This window comes from Panthera leo, chromosome D1 (assembly GCF_018350215.1).
Source record: "Panthera leo isolate Ple1 chromosome D1, P.leo_Ple1_pat1.1, whole genome shotgun sequence".
NCBI lineage: Eukaryota > Metazoa > Chordata > Mammalia > Carnivora > Felidae > Panthera > Panthera leo.
This window is the reverse complement of record NC_056688.1, coordinates 56,313,600-56,340,292: the sequence shown is the minus strand read 5'-3', so window position 1 is coordinate 56,340,292 and position 26,693 is coordinate 56,313,600. Positions and strand designations below refer to the sequence as shown.

Below are 26,693 nucleotides of genomic sequence, written 5' to 3'. Positions count from 1 at the left end.
GGAAGATGACGGTGGGCCCGGCCGAGCGCTTCCTTTCTAAGAGTCCTGTTCTCTTAACAAATGCGGCCCGCACAGCACACACTTGACGAATTTGCGAAAGACGTCTCAGCCAGCCCAAGTGCCCGACAAGATGGCGTAAACAGTGACTCTGCTGCCTGAATGGTCAGAACCGGAGAGGACTGGGGGAGGCCCCGCTTCCTCCACACCACACGGACTGAAAGGGATTGGCGTGGCCCTGCTCTCCACCGCCACCGCTGTCCTTACCCAGCAGCGGCTGGGCACCGGACGAAGGCCCAGCCGTGTACGGTGCCAGCGACGGTCAGGATTTCAAGGACGGGAGAAAGAAAGCGTACCGAGCGATGTACACGTCGCAAGGTTTGGGAATGCAATTTTTCCGGTAGGTATTTTGGGTTCCCTCGTGAGCACTGGGGGTCTTTTCACAACTCTCTGACTAATGCCTACGATACAACTCTAGCACACCTAAGGTGCCACTTGCCACCCCACTGGGGGGGGGGGGGCGTTGGCCACACAGACACGCAAAACACGATACGGTGAGAGCTGCTTTCATTCATCAGTGAGGTTAAAATGCTTGCTAATCACTTACTAGGGAACTCTCCTAATCTTCAGCTAAGTCACAGAAATTTCCTCTAACCCGAAGCTCAGCAGCCTCGGTCCTCTCCGAGGAACAGAGCAAACACGGGTTTGGGAAGGGAGAGTGAACATCACCACACGTGTCCTACGTCTACTTCCAACCTTGTGTTTCTCAGAAGCAAGGAAGCCACGTTCTAAACACACTACCCTACACCCTGAACTTCCTTCCTCAGTCATCTGTAACCAGTTGCTCTGCAAAATTGGTAACACTGGATAGGCTGAGGGTAAACGGGGGAGAATACTCTCCTCTCAATTTCTTCATCTTCCTGTGATGTCTAGAACGTACCTAAAACACCTAACCTTTTCACCCTGGCCTGGTCTGAGTCATCAGTGGCATATCTATTACTTGGCATCCAACGGAAAGCCCACTGATAGGAAACTAAATGGAGTCGCGCGTTTCTAACAGAAAATTCTATGAAAAGAGTTACTTCAACTTAACAGACAAGATTCATTGTACGGACGTTAAGGCCAAGGTTTTTTTGCTTTTTAAATCTGGCCACAAATGTTGTCCATCGCTGAAGCCCAAGTTGAGCTTCTAAAGCACATGATAACCCTCCGAAGTTTGGAAAAGAACACATTCACCTCAAGTTCAGAACCGATCGCTGACACAGGCCTTGGGGGAGAACAGGGGGAGGACACCCTACAGGCATTCCCAAGTGTGGCCAGAAGACGTCCAGGCACTCGGAACTGCCTCTGCATGCTAAGGCCTGCCTGCCCCCCTCGCCAGCGAGCGCTCTCACTTGCCGTGGGAGACACAACCAGTGAGCAGCGCTTCCCGGGGTCCCTGGTGTTCCGGGGGCCCCCGCGGCACGGACACCCGCGCCGCACTCAGCCCGGCCCGTCTAGATTTGGAGAGGAGGCATGCCGCGAGGTCTTTGAAACGGCATCTCTCCACTGAAAGAAACCAAACCAAAGAGCTCCCGGAACACTCGGGACCAAGGCAGATGAGAAGCCTCTAATCAATTTTGTGGCCTTTTTTGTTGGTTGGTTAAAAAAGGAAAAAAAAAAAAAAAAAAAAAAGAAGGATAAAAGGAAAGTGCAGTGAAATTTACTCTTTAGCCTCAGCCAGTTTATTGTTCATCTCTTTACTTTGCTCCTTGTCATCAGGCTGGGCGGCACTGGCACCCTCTGTGCTCTTTTTCTTGGAAGCCCGGCCCGACACCACCTGCTTGTCTTTGGCCTTCCGCGGGGGCTTATGGCTTGCTGAGGTCTTTTTTGGTTTGGAACTCTGAACGCTAGGTTTTTCCACCTGCTTGGAGAGACAGACAGACCGCAAATACAGAAACACAAAAGGGGAGGGAGTGAGAGAGAGAAGTTAGAGAGAAGACAACGATTAGCCAAACAGTAACTCTAACGACAACACTGGGCGTTGAGGGAGCGCAGGGCATAAGGTATTTTCAGTGGCGGTAAGTCATTTGGCTTCTCCCGCGTAAACCGGCTGGTCAGTGGCTTTGGCCACACGCTCAGTGGCTCTCCGGCATGGTGGCTGTCACCACTGAACCACCCTGGTGGTGGATGATGTTACTGTTTTGCAACATCTGCTGCCATCCCTCCCTAAGGGAAGATTATACCTCGTCACCCTGTTCAACTCAGGCAGGCCTATGATTTGCTTCCGTCAATGACATGTGAGCAGAAGTGATGTGGGTCACCTCCGACAGAAACCGGAGGGGCAGCCCGTGCTTCCCAATGCTCTCTTCTCTGCCACGAGCGAGGCTCTCCAACACCGGAGGCCCAGACTGCAGAGGTGGCGGGGAGTAGGGCTGTGGCCCAGCCGTGGTGGACGGGTATTAATAAGAAGTGAACCTTAGCTGATAGAAGACGCAGAGATTCTGGCATAAGCCAGCCTCTCTTCTGCTTCTGTCTCCAGGGCGGCGAGCTCTTGTGGAGAAACCACATCTCATCTCAGCGAGGCCTTCAGCACAGCACTCCTCCTCTCCTGCTGGCTCCCCAGACTATTCTCCCCAGAGCCGCCATTCCGGCCTATCCGCTCTCCCCGAAACCCTTCCTCTAGCTCTGACCCCACTCCTGGGCGATGGCCTGGCCCTCTTTTACTCCCAGAACTCTGGGCCTGCTCTGTCTGGTCCCTCCATATGCCCTCCACCTCTGGGTTCCCTATGCCCCAATCTTCCCTCCTTCCTCCCCTTGGAGTCTTCTTTGGTGCAAATCCAGCCCTACGTCCTGGGCCCCACGTCGTCTATGGATGATGGACAGAGATGATGTTGGGGTTCACTGGGATTTCCTCAGTGAGGTCCACGGAACCTGCACAGAACGTAACCAACCATCCTGGTTTGCCTGGGACTGAGGGCCTTCATGGAACGTGGAACTTTCAGTGCTACAGCTGGAGGAGTCCAGGCAGACTGGGTTGATCAGCTACTTTACCTACAGATCAGTCCTGGGCCACATAGGAAACTCTGTTTCAGTGCGAGACTTTCAGACAAAAGCAGAGGAAAGGATCTCACACTTGTCCTGCTATTATAGATAGGGGAGCAGGTATTTGCACGATTCCACGTGGCTTGATAGCACAGAACCAGCTCTGGCAAATAAGATTCCTGCTTCCAGCTGTGTCTCCAACTTGGCTCTCCCCCTCAGGGGTGTGCACTGGATGCAAATAAGGCAAAGTCGTGTTATTACACGGAAACCCCTGAATCCACTGCAAGTTACTTAGAATTGTAAATCACTTGCAAACTGTTTATTATAGTAACAAATTACCCGGAACACATCTTGCAGCTGATGTGACAGGTGTGCCTTGACTAAGAACTGGCGCTGGATAGTGTTTCCGGAGGAAAAGGATGAAGAGGAATGAGGAAGTGTCCAGGGACTGGAGCAGAGGATGTGGTGGGGGCAGGGCGGGGAGGAAGCCAGGAGAGATACCTCTAATGGCCAGCTCTCCGGGGGCAAAAGCCCCCGAAGGGATTTTTAAGACAGGGAGGGCTTTAGGGCTCAGGTGGGATTTTTGGCCACTTTTTTGGAGCGGGGTGCTTCTCAAAAGCCGAAGCTGGTTCTCTGGAAACCTGCCAGTCTTCAAGCTGTTTTACTTCAGGCACTGTTCCTTTGAACATTCCCTTTGAATTTAGCAAAGGTTCCTTAGTGCCTGTGTGCTACGGAGAAGAGGAGGGGTTTTCCAGGAGCCCTTAGGGACTGGGCCAGGGTCTGCAGGAGCCCTGCCCTCACGCTCTGCTGCAATGAGCCCCTCCGTTCTAGGTTGTGCTGATGGGTTCCCCCACAAGATCTGTCTCACCTTTGGGGGTTCCTTGAAAGGTTCACTGTAGAGGCTGCGTATTCTTCTGCGATCAATCACCTTATTGTCGGCTGGCGTTGGCTTATTGGCCTCCCCTTTGAACTGGGCGCTGTAGCTGGTCTCATGAGCCATCTTGTCATCTGGGGGCTTATACTGGGGCTTGGCCTTTATTGGTTTCACAGGCTTGATGTCCGTCCATGCTCGGAATTCATTTCTGTGAATCAAAGAAAGCATAAGTGACATTAAACATTATCTGCCGGGAAGCAGGGCTCCCCGTCCAGGGCTGCAAACACCACGAGCTCTCGATTAGTGCCTGTGGGGCAGACGGAGGTGTGGCTGAGCGGTTAAAGTCACCCTTTGCTCACGGGCAAGTGCGCGTTTTCCTCCCTGTCAAGTTAATGCTGGCTGTGGGAATAGCCATTGTGGGAAGAAGGAGCTCAGGTTCCCAGCTACCACTGTGTGATCAGGGATAGGCAGTTGTAATCTTCGGGCCCCGTTTTTGCAATATCCAAAATGAGTCTGAAAATACCCAATCCATTCAGTCACGCATGGGTTTAACTATATGATTGAATGCCTGCTGTGTGTGAGGTCAAGAACATGAAAATGAGACAATGTGGCCAAGGCCGCATGCCAGTTCCCTTCCCTGCCTTGTCATGAGGGAGACCTTGTTAGCCAGAACCCTCAAGGAAAATTCCTCCCCTTGAGAGCAGGGGGCTCACTTCTTATACTGCCAGAAATGTAATAATCTTAATCACTGTGGATGAAAATACTTATGGAATGTCTAAATGCTTGCAGATCACAAATAAACAATGCACTGAACATACTTCGGATGTCACTGTTAGGACTCGTGTTGGGGTGTGTATGTGCGGGAGAGTCTTCACGTGCTCCGGTGTGAATGGCTATTGGCCCTGACCCTATGATGACCACCATCCGAGTCAGTGTGGATGCGTACCGATTTTCTTACTTTTTCTGTGAGGATCCTGTGGATTCGAATCAGTTATTTCTCATCTGTTATAGGGCTGGAGACTAGCTGGGGACAATGTCCCCAAACAGGGTAAAATACATGCAGCTGCTGTCGGAGGCCACAGGGTCCCTCTGGTCTGTTGAGTGCGTGACATTTGTTGGGTCTGTTCTCATCTGGGGCCATGAGAAGCTGTGTTGTAGGAGAGGAAGGGCTGGGGTGTGAATATCTGTGGTTAGGTTCTTGCAGCTCCCTCCTCACCCTCACTGATGGTGCCCTGCTTCGGGGCTCAGAGATGGGCAGCACAAACAGGAGGCCACAGGGGATGGCAGAAAGAGCTGAGACTATGATGAAGACACATGGGTCCTAGCACCGCCTCTAAAGAGCGGCGGAGCCGGCTTCTCCCCTCTCTGAGCCTTAGTTCCCTCACTTGTCAAGAAAAGACTCAGACCAGACAATGTCTTTATGATGTCCTCCAAGCTCGGAGGCTCCCTGAGTCCATAAAGCAGGTTTGGGAACACTGAGCCACTTGCTGGTCATTGGACCTCTTGAAGGGAATTGGCTCGTTTGTGAGCTGAGTTTCTTAAGAGACCCTCCCCCAAGCTTCAGACTCGCCTTTCCACTGCAGCTGGGACCCCCACCTGGAGGCCCCACCAACTCAAACTCAACCCAAACCATCTTGTCTCCTCTGCCAAATTGTCTCCTTCATTCCCTCATCGGTCGATTTCCTTCTCCCATTCATTCACTCATTCACAAAACATTTACTGACTGCCCAAGGTCTGTCTGACAAGATGCTGAGCTCTGTGGAGGCCAAACTGCGTTAAGAACAGGCTCTGGGCTCGAGATGTGGGAGGCAGAGGGAGTGAGGTTACTCCAGGACAATAAGAAAAGAGCCATGAAGGGGGGAGTGGTGAGCTTCACCTATGCCGGCCTGGGAGGGAATCGGGGATGTTGGTTCTGGAGCAGAATCAGAGACGGGGCAGGGAGCCAGCCAGGGTTCTGGGCAGAACGAGGGGTACACAAAGAGGCTGCTGAGACACGGTCCTCGATGGGGACCTGCAGGCAGTTCGGGTGGTTGAGTTGAAGCTTGTGGGGAAGAGCTGAAGAGGCTGGACAGATCCTGAGGTCCTGCCAGCCATGCTGAGGGGATGGTCTGGACTGAAACAAGAAATTGCCAAATGACTCCAAGCCAAAGATGAATGTGGCCAGATCAGTCTGGGGAGAGAGAACTTTGGCAGCAGTGTGAATGGCAGACAGGCGGGGAGAGGGGAGTCGGGAGGCCAGGCGGGAGACTGTGCAGTGAGCCAGGAGGAAAGCCGAGCCCTGAACCAGGACAGTGGCAGTGGGGACAGAGTGGCTCTGGGCCAAGAGGGAAATGGGCGGGACTTGAGAGTGGCTGAGCTGTGGGAGGCCAGGGTCAGAGAGGAACCTGGAGACTCCAGGATTTTGGTCTGTGGGTGGCAGGTGCTGCCCACTGAGACGGAGAACGTGGGAGGAGAAGGGGACTTGGAAGGTTGAGACCCGCCTGACTGTGTTAATGGCACCCATCTGGTCCGGCATCAAGGCTGCTTTATCTCCTTTTCTGTCCTCTCCTCCTCCCTTTTACACCTCCTTTGGCTCAACCAGTTACTATGACCTGACTTCCGAGCCATTCTGGCTCTCCACACCGGCCTAGAGCTGGCCCCGGGTCACAGTGGGGGGTGTGGCCACCCAGGACCTGTCTAAGGCTCCAGGCTGTCCCTCCTTCCTCCCAGCCGTCAGAACTCAAGAACCACCGAAGCCCCTCATACAAGGCTCACAAGTAACAACCCGGTTCCTGAACACATGATGGCAGAACCTGGAGTTCTCCACTCTTGCCCCTGCCTGCTTCCAGAATTAGGACTGAGATAGGTACACGCTGGCCCTGAAAACAGTTTCCGGATCATTTCTCCCAGGCCAGCCTCTGCAGCTTTCTGTATCTCTGCAGTGGCCCCTGTGGGCTGGCAAGTGTCTCACTGCGAGCATTATCCACGGGATACGTCCTCGTGGGACGTATCCTGACCTTAAATAACTAATAACCCTGACCTTAAATAACTCATCTTCCCATGAGGCCGTGTTGGTAAGTCCTATGATAAGTTTACTGGGATTACGATAGACTGTTAGGTTGAAGCCCAAACTCTGTTACTCAGAACTTTCGTTGAACTCTCCACAAAACTTTCCCCAGCCACGTGGAATAAGTAATCATATGTCATGAAAACAGAATTAGCTACCATTCATTAGTCACCTTTCATAAGCTGGAGGGTGGTTTTGGTCTGGTTTTGGTATTTTTCTCTATAACCCTTACAACAACTTTGAGAGGAGGTGGTTTTAGATCTCTAATACTACCAAAGGAAGGTAACCAAGGCTCAGAGAGGTTACGTGGCTCGCATAAGAGCAAACGGCTGGCAGATAAGCGGAGTTGAAGTGCGAACCACGTCAGTCAGCTTCCACAGGCCACATCCTTCCGACGGCACTCGGGCAACAGGCTGGAGCCGCACGGTGTTTGGCCTGTTCTCACTGGAGGTGCTCGTGTGGACTCAGGCCTGATGTCTGCAGTGCCGTGGAGAGTTTATGTGACACACCAGAGCTCCTCCAGCCCTGAGCTGCCCCTCCCAGAGCACAATGGGCCACATTCTCAGGTCAGTCATGTCCAGAGCCTCTTGCCACAAGTTTACGGGCCCCTGTAACCATGGACTCCCCTGTATGTGCAGCCAGATTTCAGCTTGATCATCCGTCCATTCATTCATTCACTCATTCAGCATGGGTGTGGCCTGTGGCCCACAGGGAGGAGTAAGCCCTGGTTGAGACGGCCATGGTTTAGTAGGTCGGGATCTGTCCATGTGTGACCCAAAGCAAATGGGACAGAGGGAAAGAGGGAAAAGGATGCTTAATTCTGAAGGGGGCACTGAAGGGTGTAGACAGAGAAGCGGACAAAAGGAATTCAGGCAGCAGTCCGAGTCTGTGTGGCAGGTTCAGAGAGCAGGTGAGCTGCTCGGTGTGAAGAGTGAGGTTCTCGGAAGGATGTCAAGGTGACCGGGCCGGTAGGAGCTGCGGCCAGGCTTACAGAGCCTGGAATGTCATGTTTAGATGCTTGAGCTAGGCCTGGGGAGCTGCTGAACGTTTCTGAGTGAGGCAGCCTATCGCTCCAAATTGCTGATGCCCTCCTCTCAGACTGCCCCTGTATTAATTATTCGTCAAGGCCCTGCTCTGGGCTCTCCTCTTCCAGGAGCCCCTCCTGGATTTCTCAGCCCAAAGTTTCCTCTCTCTCAGCTCCTGGACACTTTACTACATTGTCCAACTTTGTGGTTACCTATGCAGTTTCATGTTATTTTAATGATTTCATGAGTTTATTTTACCTCTTTTGAGGAATAAGATATGTAACAGAAAATTCTTGATGGAACCCTACCTTTGAGTCCAACCTCATTTGCATGGCTGCAAAGGGATGTCCTTCAACTTATCCTATGTCCAACTGCAGGTTAGGGGCAGAGCTGGGTGAGGACCCCATCTGTCTCCCCCTGCCCCGCCAGGGCCCTTCTCTCACTCGGGCTCCCACTCAGAGCCCTGCTCCATATCGTTCTCCCATCCTCACAGGATTTAAGGGCTTGGCATCGGGTGAATATTTAATGGAAGTGGCTATTATTTGATTTCACTTCTGGTCAGCTTATGGCCCCTCTCCTGAACCCTTCCCTCCCTGTCCAGACGGGGCAGACACTCGCTCCTGGGAGGCGGGAAAGTGTCCTGCCTGTACTCGTGTTCCAGTGCCCATCATGCTGAAATGAGTATGTGCTCGCAAGCACCTGACCCGGGCGGAGTCCCTCTTCATCAGGGACAGGGCTGCGTTTACCTGTGTTTCCCTGGTGCCCCGCACAGCACAGAGCGATACCCTCAGGATGTATTTGGAGAATTAAAGGAAACCAAGCGTTCCATTCTACTTCAGGTACTCACAAAGCTGCTCACACTTGGGGCTTCTATTATTGCTAAAACCCACACACCCCACATCCTTATGTCCTTGTAGGGAAGAGTTGCCCTTATGAAAGCAAGCATTTGGTGCCTCCTAAGCTTTCATAAAATCCATTCTCCCTAGATTGACAGGAGGCAGCTCAGAGCCCCTGGTGAGTGAAGCTGCCATAGTGGTAAAGGGCTGGGGGAAGGAAGGAGTCCCTCAGAATCAGGGGGCAGGAAAGGGGAGGAAAAGTTTGCTAACACTTGCCCGACACTTACTTCTTTTAGTTTGAACCCTCTGTGGATCCAACCTCCTTTTACCCTTTTAATATCTCTATGAGGTCACCGTTATTAGCCCCATGTTATATATGAGGAATCTGAGCACAGACAGGTGAAGAGACTTGCCAAACCAGTAAGCAGTTATTGAACTGTGAGTCTGTCTGACTCAAAGCCCCCACCCCTTCCACCATCCCACACTTGGGGTGGGTGTATAACCCACCTTCAAGTTCATGGCAGCTTCAGCTTCAGGCAGCGATCACAAGACAGCAATGCCCTTCAGCCAGTCTGGATGCCCCAGCCTGAGGCTCTGAGCATACTGGGAGGGTCCCACATCTGCAGGCTACTGTCCCTGGCATCCCAGAGATGTTCCTCATGCTATGGCTCCTCCTGGATCATGATGTGGGGAAGTCATGGGGACAGGATTTCCAACTGCATTGCCAAGGGCCCACTGTCCCCTCCCCAGCAGATCATTTGAAGCTTGATGCATGATTTCTTCCCTGCACAATCCCTGCAGGGGCAGAGAAGGGCTTGAGACCATGCTGTCCATCCCTCTGTGAGTGGGTAAGTTACACAGACAAGGAGGCCCAATCAGTATGTTCAAGTTTGGGTTTAAAGGACTCCTCTGATGGCCCCTGTGTGCTGGGAAAATTTGTGGAGAGAAACCTGGGCCAGCCCCCAACCTTCCACCAAGGAATGGCAGAGGCAGGTCCGAGCCATCTCATGGAGACTTGGTGGACAGGATGTTCCTAGGCTGTTCCCACAGGACCTTTAAACAGGTGCATACCTGCGTTCAGAGCAACTGCTAAAGCAGCTTGCTGACCAGGAAAAGTTTTTAAAGGAGTCAACAAATACCCTACCTTCACATCCTCCTAGCCAGTCCCCACGCACCATCTCACTTCAGCCCTCAGTGCCTCCTCTCCCTGGACCACGGCATCAGGATCACAGCACCAGAGTCTTGGTCCCCCACCCCACTCTGAATCATCCGGCACATGCCACGGGAGAGGTCTTCCTCTAGCTCAGCCATGAGCATGCTACTCCCCCACTAACACGCAACAGATCCCAGTTGCTACGGGACCAAAAATAGTCCGAACTAAGGCCCCTTCTAGCCTCCTTGTTCTGTGATTCCTCAGCACAACACGCACGGCCCTGTGACTTGGCCCCACGTTACTTTTCCAGCCTAATGTCTTCCTCTTTGTCAGTCATTCACGTCGTCATTTAGCGAGAACTTTCTGGGCACCAGGCGCTGTGCAAAGCTCTTTAAACAAATCACCGGATGTAGCAGCATCAGCCCCGTGTCGCAGGCACTATCACTGATTTTGCCAATGAGAACACCATGCTGCCCTTCCCCAAACACACACTGCACCTTCCCACCACTGAAGTTTTGCCCATGCTGTTCCCGTCCCCAGTCTGCTCTTCCCTCCATGCCTCCGGCGACTGAAATACCACACGACCATCCATGCCAGGCTCGGGTGCCCTCCCCTCTAGGGGTCTTCACCTGCCCCACCATTGCTTCAAGCTTGTTCTTCTCCGACCTTCGTCCCTCTGTAGCACTCACCGTGCTCTTAGAGGAGGTTACCTGTGTAGATGGCTTTCTTCCCACCCAGAATGTACAGGTATTAAGGATCAGGACCGTCGTTTTGCACCTGTGTAATGATGCTCACTGTGCCTGGGCCAGGGATTCGAAATGCAGCCTTCACCTCACTCACCGGTGTGAACGGCTAAACAGGAAGTCCCCAGGCTGCCCCGGCCACAGACAGGGCACAAAGTTGCTACACAAGCATCTCATGGCATCTGGCATCCGTATCACTTCTCACCGGATGTCCACAAATTCTTGGACACTCCTCCTTTAGGGGTCCCGAATTCCCCTTCCCTTGAATGTGATTGGACTTAGTGACTCACTTTCAACACAGAATATGGTGGAAGTGTCGGTATGTAGCTTCTGAGACCGTTGCGGGCATTGCAGCCCCTGGCTTGTTTGCTTGTGGAACCTTCACACTGAGGACAGAAAGCTGCCCTGACCTGGGGATACTCAATCAACCCTTACGGAGAGGCCTGCGTGGCTGGGAACTGAGGCCTCCTGCTAAAAGCCATGCAAGTGAACCACCTTAGAAGTGGATCCTCAGCCTCAGGCAAGGATGACATCAGATGACATAGGGAGAGACCACCGGCTAAGCCATTCCTGGATTTCTGACCCTCAGAAGCTGTGGGAAATAATAAACATTTGTTGGCCTGAGGTGTTAAGTTTTGGAGTAATTTGTTACATAGCAATAGATCCTAATGCAGACCCCTGTTAGAAATTCTGCCTCTCATTAACAGGGGTTTAAAACACCCACGCTTCATTTCGGCAAGGCAGAAGGTACCGGTGTGAGCGGAGCACAGGAAGTTCAAGTTCCCAGCAGAACTGTGGCACCGAGTTGAACAAAAGGTCATGATCTGGTTGTAAGAAACTGAGAGGGACCATACTGCAGCCTTCACTAGAAGGTAGCAAAGCCTCAGCTGCAAGGGAGCTGATAATGCTGCACCCGCCTTGGGGCCAGAAGGGAAAAGACAGGCCCTCAGGAGAAAGTGATGTCTCAGAGCGCACAGCACATGCAGGTCTCAGGGAGGTGCAGGCAGAGAGGTTAACAAGGTGATAAGCAGCGTAGAGCCCAGGTCAGAACAGAGAAAATGGTTCACTGGCGATGGCACAGGCTCTGGAACGAGATAAACCCAGGCTCGATCCTGGCTCTAATCCTTGGGCCAGGCCCTCACCTGCTCTGAACGGCAGTGAGCTCCTTTGGGAAGGACTGATACAAGACCTACCTCACAGGGTCGACGTGAAGTTCAGTGTGAATGTATTCACTGGAGAGGCCCTGTCCGTGTGTATCAGAACTGCAAAGCCCACGGTGGATAACCGTACAGTCCACATATTTGGTTTTCATTACAGAGTTGTTTGTTCGAGAAAAATCATTGGGTATCTTCTACATTCCGGGCCCAGAGCTAGCAACATAACGTGAACAGGCAGAGGCAGCAAGTGCCTCTACTGAACTGGTGGTCAGGTGGGGAGACACAAATAATCACACAGTCAAATATCTGTCCCTATTGTCGTATTCCTGGCCACTGCGGTCCACATTCCGGTCCTAGGAGAGGGCAGAGTTTGGGCAGCAGCTTCCGATGCCAGGTTTGTTTCTGAATGCATTTCACATTAGACTCGAACAAAGTCGCATTCAGTGAATGCCTGATTAATTAAATCTCCAATAGCGACTGTCTGTCGTACACAGATGTTCGCTTCTTAAGGACTTGTCCCACGTATGCACATTTTCTTGCCGTGATTCAAGGGGAGATACTGAAAGGGCAATTATAGGGGGGAGACTGAAGATGGGCGGGGAGCTGGGTGATTGATGAAGCCAGGCCCCAGGAGAGGGAGGAGGGCGGGCGTCAGGAGAATGGAGACAGGGTTTGGCCTTGGAGAGAAAGTGTTGCCAGAGAAGAGAAGAGGGGCTGCTCTTTCATTTCTGATTTGAAAAAGCCCACCATTTATAAGAAACGATGAAATAGAATTGTACAAGGAATAATTCGACTGCTGAGGAGAATATCTACATGTGTTAATTGGTACAAAGCACTTCTTGACAAAAGTAGGGATTTAGAATAATGGATTACTGCCAGCTACACTCAAATATAAATTCCACGTCTGCACCCATAAGGCCCAGATTTATTATGTATCTGGGTTCTTGGGAAATAAAATCCCCTCCCCATCCTCTTGACAACAAAATTTTCAACAACATTCCTCGACTGCTTTATGAAGAAAGAAAACCGTGCTTTTAAGCCTTGATGGACTAAAACCTTCCTACAGATTCTCATAGGTAATTTACGTTGTCATGGAAACGTATGAAGTCTCTGTTCAAAAATCGTGCCTACATTTGTGATATTAAAGGGTTCTCGAAGAAAGGAAGCAGGCTCTTTCATGAAATCTGATGGAGACAGTGAATGCTGTCGGTTGCCAAGCTATTGTCAGGAGCTGGGTCAAGGAAGTAGGATCTACAGATTACAAAGAAAAGAACACCTGAGCCTAGAGGGTTGCAGGGGGCCTGGAGTAGCTTGTCTCTCTTTTCAGAGGAAAATGGAAGATAGTTTCTCCCTGGCAGAAATGAGCTGGTCAAGAGACGAGCTTTGTGATCCTTGCCTGTGTATCCGCTTGCATGTATCTTTCAGCTTCTTTTGTGTGAAAGAGAGAAAAGGGAATCTTAGAATGCCAATGTTCTAATCATTTAGGACCTCACCTCTTATCCATTAATATCCAGTAAACACATGCACCCAATATAGAATGGTTTCTTAAAATGAGGAAAGCATTCACTTAAATGCAAATAGATGTCTCGATGTAAAGAAAAGTTTAAAGCTAGTCTAATGTGAATAGAGAATGAGTGGAAAAGAATCCATCCTTTCCCTTACATGGAAAGATCCGACATGAGGCTGTTGGCAATGATGAGTGTCAGGGCTTGGGGTCCCTCATTAGGCAAAGGGAGATTCCGCAGGTAACCGCTGAGTCCTGTCATAGGCTGCACGCAGCTCAAAGTCCCTGTGCACCTGGGAGATAGCGTCTCACACAAAGAAAGCCCATGTGTATAACATGTATAGAATTACGAGGACAGATAGCTAAAAATAAAAACTGCTCAATTAGGAGTCAATGCGTTTCTACACGAATTGATTTACATTGCCATGCTTACTAGGCGCTATGCTAGGAACTGCATGGAAGAAAAAGAGTGCAAAATAAGAAAACTACAGTCGGCAGGAGGGGGATGAGAGGGAGGGAGTGTGGTAGTTAAAATAAGTACACATTCAAATACACCCAGGCAGAAAAAAAAGGAGAGCTAGAAGAGAGCTTATAGGAAAATCACAATGACTCCCTCCTCACTCTGCCCCACCCCCCAATTCCCCATTATTATCTGAGTTTTTTAGTCATAGGAATTCTGGGGTGGTTGTGTGACGAGACCACAGAGCTATCCAGTTGAGGTTGAAAAGGGAAGGCTGAATTCCTCTGGTTAGTTGGGTCCCCAAAGATCTGTGTCCATTAATTGCAGAAAGATGGTTCCTTAGACAGGAAATGGAAACACTGAGAGTGTGTTGTGAAAGGTGGGAGAGAGTGCTGTCTCCTTCTGCGGGTAGACCTAGAATTCCGGGAGTACACTCCTATGGGATGAGCTCCGCGCAGTGCCAGGGACAATGTATGATATATCTAGTGAAGTGTTCAATAAATTTAAGTTTCCTCATTTTTTGTTTGGTGCATAGGAAGTACTTAGTAAATATCTTTTCAACAAATACAGCTGGTGCTGAAGAAAACATCACTTTATGACTTGAGACACATGCTAATTTACTCTTTAAAATGTAGCTCAATTATAAGGGAATATTAGGAACAACTTCATGTCAACACATTTGACGATAAAGATGAAATGGACAAATTCTTAGAAAGATGCAAATTACAAAACCGACTAAAAAAGAAATAGAAAAACCGAATAAATATGTATCAAGTAAAGAAACTGACTTAGTAATTTAAAATCTTTCCACAAAGAAAATCTAGCCCCAGATGGTTTCACTGGTGAATTATATATAACATTAAGGAAAAAGTAAATACCAATCCTAACAATCTCTTGTAAAAAAGAGAAGAAAAGAGAACACTTCCCAACTCATTTTAAGATGGGTAATACCAGGTATCTTTCTGACACCAAGCCAGTCAAAGACATTGCAAGAAAACTACAGGCCAACATTCCTCATGAAATACAAATATTGAAACTCTTAACAAAAAGTCAGGAAATCAAATTCAGCAATATATAAAAATGTTCAAACTCCATGAACGAATGAGGGGTGCCTGGATGGTTCAGTCAGTTAAGCATTTGACTTGATCTAAGCTCAGGTCATGATCTCACGGTTCATGGGATGGAGCCTGTCAGCATGGAGCCTGCTTGGGAAACTCTCTCCCTCTCTCTCTTCCCCTCCTCCACTGTATGTTTTCTTCCCCCCCCAAAATAAATAAATAAACATTTAAAACAACCCCCCATGAACAAGTGAGGTTTATCCCAGGAATGTAAGGTTGGTTTAATACCCCCAAGTCAGTTAATGTAATATACCATTTTCATAGACTAAAGGACAGAAACCACATGATCATCTTAATAGACACAGAAAAACCATTTGATAAAATCTAACACTTTTTCATGATTAAGAACAAGCTCAGCAAAGTAGGAAGAGAAGAGAACTTCCTCAACCTAATAGATAGCATCTATAAAACTCTATAAATAACATCATACTCAATAGTGAAAGACTGAATGCTTTCCTCTAAAGATCAGGAACAAGGCAAGGATGTCCACTACTGTCACTTCTATTCAACATTGTACACAGCCAATATAATAAAGCAAGAAGAAGAAAGAAGTACATCTGTCATTATTTATATAGAGATTAGAAAGAAGAAGTAAATCTGTCATTATTTATATACAATAAGAACTTGGATTTAGAAAATCCCCAGGAATCTACAAAAAGTACTAGAACTAGTACTAGTGAGTTTGGCAAGGTTACTGGATACTCAATTAATATACAAAAATTAATTCTATTTCTTTAGATTAGTAAGAGACATCAGAAATATTAAAAAAAATCAAAATCCATTCATAATAGCATCGGAAAGAATAAAATACGAACAAGTTCAACAAAAGAAGCACAATGTCTGTAACTGAAAACTACATAACATTGCTAAGAGGAATTAAAGACCTAAAGGAAGACATATACCATATCCATAAATTGGAAGATTCAATATTGTTTTTAGGTAGCAATTCTAGAAACAGATCTATATATTCAAAGCAGTCCTTACCATAATCTCAACAGAAATTTTTGTAGACAATGACAAGCTAATCTTAAAAGTCATATGAAAGCACAAGAGATCTAGAATTGCCAACACAATTTTGAGAAAGAGAAACAGTCTGAGGATTTACACTACCTGATTTCAAAAGCTACAGTAAACAATACGTTACTGCATAAAGACAGACACATAGATCTAAGAACAAAACAGATCATTCATATTTTTGCATACAGTAGTGTGTTGAAACTGGCTTATATTGGTTCACAGAACTAATTGTCAATTTTTTTAGTAATTGGGTGAGCTGATTATTACACTACTGGTAGCTTGAAATCAGCCATGTGAAGAGTCACATCAGGAAATTGACCAACGCTATAAATCAGGCTCCTTCTTTTTTCCAGAATGTTAGTGAAACATTTACCATCATACCACTGCTCACATATGTGGTTTATTTATTTTTGAAAAATGTGTTAAGGTAATTCAATAGGGAAAATGATAATCTTTCCAACAAATGTGCTGAGAAAATTGGATATCCATGTAAAAAGAAAATGAATCTTAATTACTATCTTACACCATACACAAAAAAGTTAACTAGAACTGGACTACAGACTTAAATGTAAACCCTAAAACCATGCAACTTCTAAGAGAAGAAATAGAAGAAAATCTTTGTGGTCTTGGAGTAAGCAAAGATTTCTTAGCTACGATACAAAACCCCAAAGCAATAAAAGAAAAAAAAGATAAAATTAGGTTAATCAAAATTAAACTTTTCACTCTTCCAAAGATACCATTCAGACAAGGTAAAGACAAGCCATGGTCCGAGAGAAAATATTTGCAAAACATATGTCTGATAAACTATTTGTATGCAGAATATATAAACATCTCTTAAAACTCAATGATAAAGCAAACAATCCAATTTAAAAATGGGAAAAATATTAATAGACACTTTACTAAAGATTGTCAACACCACTAGTCATTAGGGAAGCACAAATTAAAATCCCACTAAGATACCACCACATACGAAAATGGCTAAACTAAAGAACACTGACAATGCTAAATGTTGGCAACAATGTGGAGCAATTGATCTCTCCTACATTGCTGACGGGAATGTAAAACAGAATAGCCACTTTGGGGAAAAATTATTTTTAAGCTAACCATACACTTACAACATGACCCAGCAATTCTACTCCTACATACCAAAGAGAAATGAAAATATACATCTACAAACAACTTATAGCTCAATGTTGGTAACAGCATTATTCATGGGAGCCAAAAAGCTGGAAATAACCCAGATTTTCATGAACTAATGAGTGAATAAAGAAAATGGGTAGATCCACACAATGGATTTACTCAGCAGTAAAAAGGAATGAACCAAATCGGATGAATCTCAAAAACATCAGGCTAAATCAAAGAAGTCAGACAGAAAACACTACATAGTATATGATTCCATTTTTATACAATTTCTAGAAGAGGCACATTGTAGAAACAGGAAGATCCATGACTGCCTAGGCCTCAGGTAGGAGGGTGGGCTGATGGTAAATGAACACAAGGGATGGAACATTCTAAAGCTGTCTTTCAAGGATGCTTGCATCGCTATATTCATTTACTAAATCTCATCAAACTGTGCACTTAAAAGGAGTGAATTGTAGGTTATGTAAATTATATCTTAATAAAGCTATTATAAATCCAGTTAGAACATCTTCTTCCCTCACATCCCTCCCCTTGCAGGGAGGTGATCCCTTTCTGCTTTGTTGTCCTGGGACTTCCCTGTACCAGCTTCTTTGTCTGATTTCTCACATTATCTTCCTGGTTATTTGTTTCCAAGCCCATCTTTGAGAACCTGGAGGGCAGAGGCGGCTTCTGAGCCATCTCTGTGTCCCTAGTGCCTGGTTTGGAGGCTCGAACAGTTCAGCAGGCACTTAAATCAGTGCTGCTGAACGAGCCGACACTCCTGAGTTTCCTTTCTTAATTGTAAAAGTAACACATGGCAATTGCGGCTGGTTTTCCATTTTTCTTCTTCCTATTAATTTGTAAGAAAGCTCCACAACTCCTATAGATAAAAATAAAAGAGAGTAATTCTTTGTAACTATGTTTCCCTGTTTATCTTTTCTTTTATATATAGGGATAAATAAGGATATGAAAAATATCTATATACATCTACATCAAAGAGAGGGAGATGGAGATCTGTATCCGTAGAGATATCCATATCTATATTCTCCATGTATCCATGTATAAGCTTTATATTTGAACATGGCCTTGTCTATCAACCTTCTCCTTTATCCCGTTTACTCCTGGGGTTAAGCTTTAAAACTTCCCTTGTGCCACAATCACGTAAATAATTATCTGTAATCCCATTTTGCATGTTTGTTTCTTGCATTGAAATCTTTAAGCCACTGGGAATATATTACTATTTTTGTGTCGGCTGCTCGAGTGGGAAAGGCAGCACTGTCTCCATTGCTGGCAAGTTGGGGAAAATATAGCCTGACTCAACCCAGCAGGACACGGCTGCTTCTCCAGGGCTCCGTATCAGTTACATCACAAGTGCTCAGTGTATATTTGTTGAATATGTGAATTAATGAGCGAAACCTTAAAACTGCCATCCTTTGATCTAGCAAGGGATAAGTTTTCCACTTCTAGACACTTGTCATAAAGAAATAGCTGGAAAAGAAAGCATTTTTTCACGTATTACACACTCTTGATAATCACCCTATGTGAAGGCGGCAAATTATTCCTTTGTTTGGAAATATGAATACATTTTAGGTCTGACAGTGCTGGAGCATGACCAAATCTCAGAAATTGTTAAGTAATGGGGAGCATAAAAATATTAAGTAGGTAATCCCCACGATGCCATTTTTGGTGCATTTAATGTCACGTTTGTTTCTTGTTGCTAATGATTCATTGGAAGTGATATCCATTAAATTCTGCCTTCGGCTGCCTGCGTTCCATCTCATCTGAGGTAATGGGAGCTGTGGGAGCCCGGCAGGGGAAGAGCCACCCGGCAGTAAAAGGGTGGGCAGTCTGCTGAGTGGAATTCTGGACTTCATTTACATTACAGGCACCACTAACCTCTGGTGGCTTCAGTGACTCTCTTTCTTTTTGCGACGCAATTCTATTTCCAGCAAGTCTTTCAGCAACCTGCTGGCTCTAAAGAAGGACATACTCAGAGGCATCAGAGTCAGAACAAACGTGAGACTATTTTTCAGGCCATGAAATCTGAAGGGTTGTGTCAAAAATGGGACCTATGATATCTTCAAGAAGCTGCAACGTCAAACTCAGTCCTGTTAGTCACTTGCCTGGGCCAGCAACCAGGGTCACGGTGATATGGCGTGGCACCTTTCGAGGCCAGTTGCTAAGGGGCAACGGGACAGCCAGGGCTGTTGGCTTCCTTTTTCCTCTCTCTGCCGGAGGTGGGAGGCACTCACACATATTCACGCTTTAACCTTCAGGGTGGCCCTGGAGGGCTGGAGTCTCCTGAGTCCCAGATTGGTGCAAGAATTTACTTGGGGTGTCTCTGTCAGTCAGGGCCAGATTTGAACCAGGCCTGTCCAACTCCAGATTTCAAGCTCCATAAGCTGCCCCATGAAGGCTTGAAAGACTTTCATTAGTCTGTGTCTTTGCACGGGCCTGTCCTTACCTTGAATTTTTTCTTTCCCTTTCCTACTGGGGAAACTGCTACTTCAAGATGCAGGTCAAACGCAGGCAAAGGAGACAGTAGAGAAAAAGATTAAGGACACAAACCAGCATAATTTACGGGGCCATCAGGAAAAGGTCTGCGTTCCTAAGAAAGGCAAGCATCACATGATACATTAGGTACCTGACTCTCCTGACTGTGTCCCCACTGGTCAGCAAACATACTGAACACAATGCCTTTCATGCAGCAGGTGCCCAATATTTTATTTTATCTTTTACATTTTTTTAATGTTTATGTATTTTTGAGAGAGAGAGAGAGAGAGAGAGAGCACAAGCAGGGGAGGGGCAGAGAGAGAGGAAGACACAGAATCTGAAACAGGCTCCAGGCTCTGAGCTGTCAGCACAGGGCCCAATGCGGGTCTCAAACCCACAAACCGTGAGATCATGACCCAAGCCGAGGTTGGATGCTTAACCAACTGAGCCACCCAGGCATCCCTGAACCAGTATTTTAAACATGGTTTTATGCCTTTGAGCCTCTGACAGGTATTCTGTTGAATAAGCATTTATGAAGCAACCCCAAGTAACTGCTGTTAAGGAACTTCCAGCTGAGTGCTGTGAGATGCTCTGGGAGGTCAAGGTTCCCATGAGAATCTGAAGGGTTTTTAGAAGATAAATAGGAGTTTTCAAAGAAGGGGAGACACTGAACTTCCTGCAACCTTCCCTGCTCTGGGCTTTCCAGGGCTATGTGCAGGAAGAACAGCACACCCATGAACTCATGAATGCAGCCTTAGCACTTGGACTTGTCTTAGTGGCCTGGCCTTCCTTCCCTGGATGGCCTGGAATGGCAGGGACCGGCCAGTGAGGTCACGAGCTCTCAGCTGGGGGAACAAAGCCCTTCAGAACACCTAGTCTTTGGGGGAAGCAATTAATATTTCATAGGAAACTTCCTTCACGTCAGTGTCCCTGCATTCTTTGTCATTATGCAGGTCACTGGGCTGGCATCCAGGTGACTGGAAATCCGGTGACTGGAAATCCGGTGACTGTGAGGGGAGGGAAAAGAAGGAGTGTGTCAGGGCCTCCGGGGTACCAGTTGTCCCACAAAAACATGCCCTCATCTGTAATCCCCACAGCAGTGCTATAAGGTGGAGACTTTCCCCCATTTTTACAGAGGAGAAAACCAAGGCCCAGAGAGGCAAGTGATTTGTCCAAGGGCACAGAGCTAGTGCATGGAAGGGCCAGAAGTCAAATTCAAGGTGACTACAGATCTGACATTTCCCTATCATCCTACATTAATCTGTTTCTATATACAAAACAAAACAGAACAAAAAATTAAAAAAATTACTTTTTTCTCTTTTTAAATATTAGAATAAAACGTGGAGCCCCATATAAAGTGCAGATTAGGCACCCAGAAGGAAGGCACACTTTTGGCCATTGGCCATGGCTGTAGAGCCATGAAAGGGCCTCTGTGACCTCTATACCTGGAGGGTCAAGGCCAGACTCCGCACCAGCCGTGGGTTCTGGCCCTGCCACGGCCCACCTCCACAGGCCCGTTGCCTCCCACTCTCATCCCTGGAACAGCTCAACCACACGCCTGTGCTAGTCTGCACTCATACTCTTCCCTCTTTCCAGAATGCTCTCCTAGGCCTTATGCTCTTTACATCACCCTGCTCCAATGTCACCTCTGTGAAGCCATCACTGACCCCCAGACAGGGGGTCTGCCCAGCTCCCCCAGTGCATCCTTCCCCACCTCAACCACATCTTGAAGACAGCTTATATTCTCCTCTAGGCTGGAGGCCCCAAGGGCAGGAACTGTGCCCCAGGGTCCCACCCAGGGCCCAGCACAGAGCAGGCACTCAGAAAAGGTGGACTGAATGAACAGGATTGCATGAAAGTCACAGAACAGCAAAGCTGAACAGGCACCCCAAGACGTTCTCACCGTATTTCACGGTCAAGGATTCCACAAGGGGCAGTGGAGAGGTGGGGTGGGGTCAAGTACCAGAGCTCAGACTGGACTCTGGAGGCAGAGGGAGCCACTCAAGATCTCAGAGTGGTGGAGTGATGTGATAATGTGGCCTGGGAGCCACTTTGGTTGTTTTTCGTTTTGTTTTTGTTTTTTCTTTCTCATTACCTGTGGCTTATTTGTGAGCAAAACTTGAATTTACCCATTTACAACGTATTTTATAATTTGTTGCAGCAATTACTTTCAAGACAAACATCTTATAACTAAGTTGAAGTTAAAAACAATGTAAAGAAAAAGAAATCGAGAACAATGTTATCAGACTTTAGTAGAGTAAAATCAATGAAGATTTCTTCCTACCAGGTTTTCTATGTAGCCAATTGATGTTTTATGTTTTAACTTAGTTGATTTCTACTTCTTATTTAGTTTTTCCAATTAAAAAGTACATAAAAACTTTTGTCTCTTTTATTTTTTTTAATTTTTAATGTGTTTTTTGTTTTGTTTTGTTTTTTGTTTTTTGTTTTTTTTTTGAGAGAGAGAGAGAGAGAGCAAGGGAGGGGCAGAAAGAGGGAGACACAGAATCTGAAACAGGCTCCAGGCTCTAAGCTGTCAGCACAGAGCCCGATGCGGAGCTCAAACTCATGCAACAAACTGTGAGATCATGGCCTGGGGCGAAGCTGGACGCTCGTCTGACTGAGCCATCCAGGTACCCCAAACTTTGTCTCTTTTAACTAGGTTCTAGGGAGCCACTGTGTTTGGGTGAGTCAGACCACTTGGTGACAATGAGAGGCTGGGGACAGGGAGAAACTGGAGGCTACATCTTCACATATGTTCTATTTAATGATGGTGAATTAGAACTCACTGTCAATTCTGCTCACAATTTATTTCATTCGTTGGGTGCCTACAGCAATTATAACATAGTTACCCTTTACTGAGGGCCTACAATATACAAGGTGCTTTGCCCTCATGATTTAACTTAGTCCTTAGCACTACCCTTTGAGATGAACACTATCACTTTCCAATTTATGGATGGGGAAACTAAGCTCAGAGAGATGAAGTTACTACCTGAGGCATCAGAGAAATTGTGAGCCAGCCACTGCGTTAGCACCTGAGGATAACGGACAAGGAGCTCACGGTCCAGTCGGGGCCAGAGGAGACAGAGAAACAGTCTTGAGTCATGTGGTATGAGAAGTGCTATAGCAGAGAGAAACACAGCGGGCTGAAGAGGCCCAGAGCAGGCCCCCAACCACTCTTAGGGATGATGGATGAAGTCTCATTGTGACAGCTGGCAGAAAAAAACGCAGCACACGTTGGAAATAGGCCTACCCTCCTATGACTTACTTTTTTCTCTTTTTGACTATGCAAAACCTAGGAAGCAATGACTGAAGGCAGAAGGATAAACATGCGGGGCATCGCTGCATGCGATTCAAAAATCATCTTCACGCTTCTGGTCGTTTAACACAGAAGCTCCCGCATGTGACTTCCCAACAATGGGGACTGGCCCCACCTCTCTGCCTCAGGAAACTGTGGGGCCATTGAGGTAGTCCCCAGGTTCCTAAGGGAGACAGGGATGACAATCCAGCAGCAGATGGCTCCACACAGGCCCGCCACGTAGTTAAGTTGCTGTGAGAGACAGTGTAAAGAGATAAATGAATTAGTTGGGGGAGGGGGGGTCAGGCACCGAGGATGCCGGCTGTAGGACAGCCAGCATCAAAGGGGGGTCAGGGACGAGACACCTCCAAACAGCCACCACTCTGCACTCGCAGCTGTGCCCGTGTGCATGTCTCAAGTGTGTGCACATGCGCTCTAGTCAAGCAGGGCGGCAGGGGGTTGGTGACAAAAGGACACGTAATTCTGCTTTAAGATTAATCATGATAATGGTGATGGCAGTGAAAACAGCTTACATTACAGAGAATCTTGCCAGTGCCAGGAACTGTAGGAAGTACGTTTATGCATTATCTCATTTAATCCTCCCAGAGACCTCACGAGGCAGGCACAGTTAGTACCATTCTCATTTTACAGATGAGGAAACAGGAGCTGAGGGTAGTTAAGTGTCGTGACCTTGGACAGCAGTAAGTGGAGATGCTGAGGTTAAACGAGAATAATACACTGAATAGCCGTGTCCCAGGACTGAAGAGGGGCACTCAGCTGAGGCACAGAGACAATACCGCATTCCAAAGGGAGGCACGCTGTCACAATGTAGAATTGCCAAAGGCTGAGAATAGTAACAGGGACAGGATATTGGTGAGAACTCTGTGTGCCAGTGAAGGGGCCACTTTCCCTCCAGCTGAAGTCAAGAGAGAGGCACAAGGACATCTGGATCTTAGGGGATGTGATAGTGACCCTCCTGAGTCAACAGGGACTCTCGTGAAAAATCTGAAGGTCAGAGATGGCTGGCTAGTCTGTCCAGGAGCAGAGACAGGGAGAAAGGGCTGTTCTGGGGGTGACTTGAGCTGTCTTGTGGTTAGGGCACAGAAGGTATGGTGCAGTTTCCCCAGGACCGGATAGCGTCAAGACAGCCACCCCAAGGGGCAAACATTTCAGAAGAAGCTAGAGGGACCATGGGATGCCCAGGGTGGAGGAGGGAGTGTGGAACCTGCCAAAGGGGATTCACTTTTATCCCTTTTCTCTCCTGCAGGAAGAGATCCATGGTGGTGAGTGCGGAGGCCTCTAGAGAACCCAGCAAAGCAGCCACAAGAGACGGTCCATCCTGAAAGCCTGCTGGTCCAGAGAGCAGCAATCACCGTGACCACGCCAGTCCCAGAAGGGCCCTTCCGTTCCCTTTGCCTCGTGCTCTTGCTACCTGAACTCCAACACTGGGCAGGTTGGATGCAGGGTGAGGGATGGGACAAATGAAGTAGAGGCCCAAGCGGGCTTCTCCCCTGGAACAGGCCAGAGCTGCAGGAGGAGAAGAGGGATTAACTTTAAACAGACTGACATGGTGACTATAACATGGGATGGACATTTGAATGACAGAGGACTTTTATTTACTGAAATTTGCTGTATGAGTTATAGAACTTGCCCAAATTTTCAAGCAAGGGCAGCAGAGGAACCTGTCCCACAGAATAAATTTAAAAGGATTGTGGGAAGCAAAAATAAAGTCACCTTATAATTTGTTGAATGTAAAAGTCACATTTCAGTTAATGAAAACTTACTGTATGCCAAAAGCTTTCATAATGGATTGACATACTTGGTCTAAATTCATCTCAGGCCAACCAGCCCTTCAAGATACAAATTATTGTTTCTATTTGAGATTAGAACATGGAGGTTCAGGGGGGTAGAGTGAACTGTCTCAAGGCATAGAGCCAGCAAGTGGCTGCACAGGGCCCAAACTCACAAGGACTCCCAGTCTGGATCTTTCTATCGTGTCTTTGCTTGGGACTGTGGCAGGTCAACCCAGTGCTGAAGAAAGTGTTTCCCAGGATGCGATCTTTTCTCAGCGTGCTCAAATCACAAGTGCATGTATTCTGAATCAATTCTGTGCTCGTGCATGCAATAAAGATTCCACTACAAAGGATAGACGGCTCTGGTCTATATACTGACACAAAAGGTACCTTTTTTTTTTTTTTTTGAGGCCAAAAAGATTGAAGAGAAAACAGTTTATTCCATAGCTGCCATCACATGACTGTTTGTCAAAGGATTAATATAAACTGCAGTAGTCCTAACTAAATACAACGATGAAGGGGGCTAGATCTAGATCTGAGTTCAAGTTTGTAAAACATGGCTGGAGATACATTGGCGGGGGCAATGATGGTGGCGCATGGAGACGGGTCAGTGAGACAACGACGGGAGGGAAGGTCTGCTGGGTGGGCAGAAGGATGGGGCGAGGAGAAAATCGGTCAGGGAGAGTAAATCTTGTTGACACCAGAGCAGAAGTCCCAATTCTTGTTCCTAAGATGTATGTGTGTTTTATCATCTGTTGACGCATTTTAAATACCCACAGCAATGAGCGTTCTAGAGCAAGGAAGAGACCAGGACCTGCCCTAGAGAAGAACGCTTAACAAAAGCCCACTGTGGGATTTCAAATCTGCGTGTTGTGAGTGTGTGCGTGTGCTGTGCGATTGTGACTGTAACCACTACCACAACCACCATCATCACGGTCCCCATGCTCTGTCTCAACCCTCTCCCAGAGTCAGAGAACTGGCAGGTGACTTGGGCTTAAATATATCCCACCTTCACTGGTGAGTCTTGGGTCTTTGCCTGGGGAGCAGAGTAATGCTGGCCTTTCACAAGGAGTTGCAAAGTATGTTTTGGAAGAGTTTGTGAAGGCGTGGTATTAATTCTTCTTTGAATGTTCAGTAGAATTTGCCAGCTTATCTGGGTTTGTCATCTATCGTCTTGGGCACAGCTGATGAGTTGAAATGAACCTGTTTGTATAATTTTGCATCTTATCTAATTTATTATGAGCATTTTACTTAAATAGTTCCAAGAAGCTACTTGATATATTATAGACTATTAGAAAAGTCTAGACTGAAGGCCAAATTTCAGACAATATATACCAGGACTTGAATTTTATAGTTGTGAACCACTAGTCAGTCCTAAAAAAAAGTTCCTTCAAAGTCCTCCAGGCACCAAATAAAATTCACTCATCCGAGCCCTGCGCTGAGTTCCGGCTTCCTACTCGTGTCCTTTCTAAATTCATTATTCATTAAAAGAATCCATATCTATATTTTAAATACAAAATGCTTAATTTAGAAAGGCTTCAAAAAAGGTAGTGAGTGATTTTAAGTGTTTCATTAATAACGAGAATCTACTACTTTTTAAGAACAACTGTTCTCAAACTGAGTGCCAAATATCACCAGATAATTTTTCTTTTTTTTTTTATTGAGAGAGAGTGCAAGCGAGCGAGGGTGAAGAGAGAGAGAGAGAGAGAAAGAAAGTCCCACTAGGGGCAGAAGGTGGGGGGGAGAGAAAGAGAAGTGGGGCTCACCAGAAGCAGGGCACATGTTCATGAGAAGCAGGGCTCGTGCTCACAAACTGTGAGATCATGACCTTAGCCAAGGTCAAATGCTTAACCGTCTGAGCCACCCAGGTGCCCCAAGAATTTCTTAGTGATGATTTCTTTCTAGTGTTCCCACTCTTGAGGTGAAGCCCTGGAATCTGTATTTTAACAGGTTCCTTGGGTGATTCTATTATAGTTGGCCAGAGGAACGCACTTTGAGAAACACCACTTTGAAGTCATGGTGACCTCGTGGGTGAAAGG

At 47.2% G+C, this 26,693-nt stretch overlaps 2 protein-coding genes and 1 long non-coding RNA gene across 8 annotated transcripts in view; 2 read left to right on the top strand and 1 right to left on the bottom strand.

The window, feature by feature from the left end:
* The window catches only part of MAP6 (microtubule associated protein 6), an 87,819-nt gene that overhangs the window by 18,595 nt on the left and 42,531 nt on the right, over positions 1-26,693 (bottom strand). For 3 of the 4 annotated variants that reach the window (XM_042904041.1, XM_042904040.1, XM_042904042.1), the window contains exons 5-6: positions 3,890-4,103; positions 1,704-1,903 (exon numbers count right to left, since the gene is read on the bottom strand). In XM_042904041.1, coding sequence (XP_042759975.1) covers positions 1,704-1,903; positions 3,890-4,103 — 414 coding nt within the window. The remainder of the gene's footprint in view (positions 1-1,703; positions 1,904-3,889; positions 4,104-26,693) is intronic. The other variant, XM_042904043.1, reaches the window with a different exon arrangement.
* On the top strand, positions 6,431-11,322 carry LOC122199208. 3 transcript variants are annotated; one of them, XR_006193410.1, is made up of 3 exons: positions 6,439-6,948; positions 8,568-8,805; positions 10,496-11,322. XR_006193410.1 is itself a non-coding variant. In XM_042904044.1 (3 exons), exons 1-3 carry the CDS (start codon positions 7,491-7,493, stop codon positions 10,937-10,939), a joined length of 699 nt encoding a protein of 232 aa, XP_042759978.1. In that variant the 5' UTR covers positions 7,244-7,490; the 3' UTR covers positions 10,940-11,322. The 3 variants fall into 3 exon arrangements, 1 of the variants encoding a protein (XP_042759978.1); XM_042904044.1 differs by lacking the exon at positions 6,439-6,948 and adding an exon at positions 7,244-7,507; XR_006193409.1 differs by lacking the exon at positions 8,568-8,805 and having other exon boundaries at positions 6,431-6,948.
* On the top strand, positions 23,688-25,007 carry LOC122199211. Its single transcript, XR_006193411.1, has 2 exons — positions 23,688-23,872; positions 24,129-25,007. It is a non-coding gene; the product is annotated as an uncharacterized LOC122199211 (long non-coding RNA).

What these genes read in the sequence shown, in the direction of transcription:
- LOC122199208 (XM_042904044.1), top strand. An exon ending in AGCGTTCCATTCTACTTCAG is followed by an intron (nt 8,806 to 10,495) that starts GTACTCACAAAG and finishes TCCCGTCCCCAG; the next exon opens with TCTGCTCTTCCCTCCATGCC.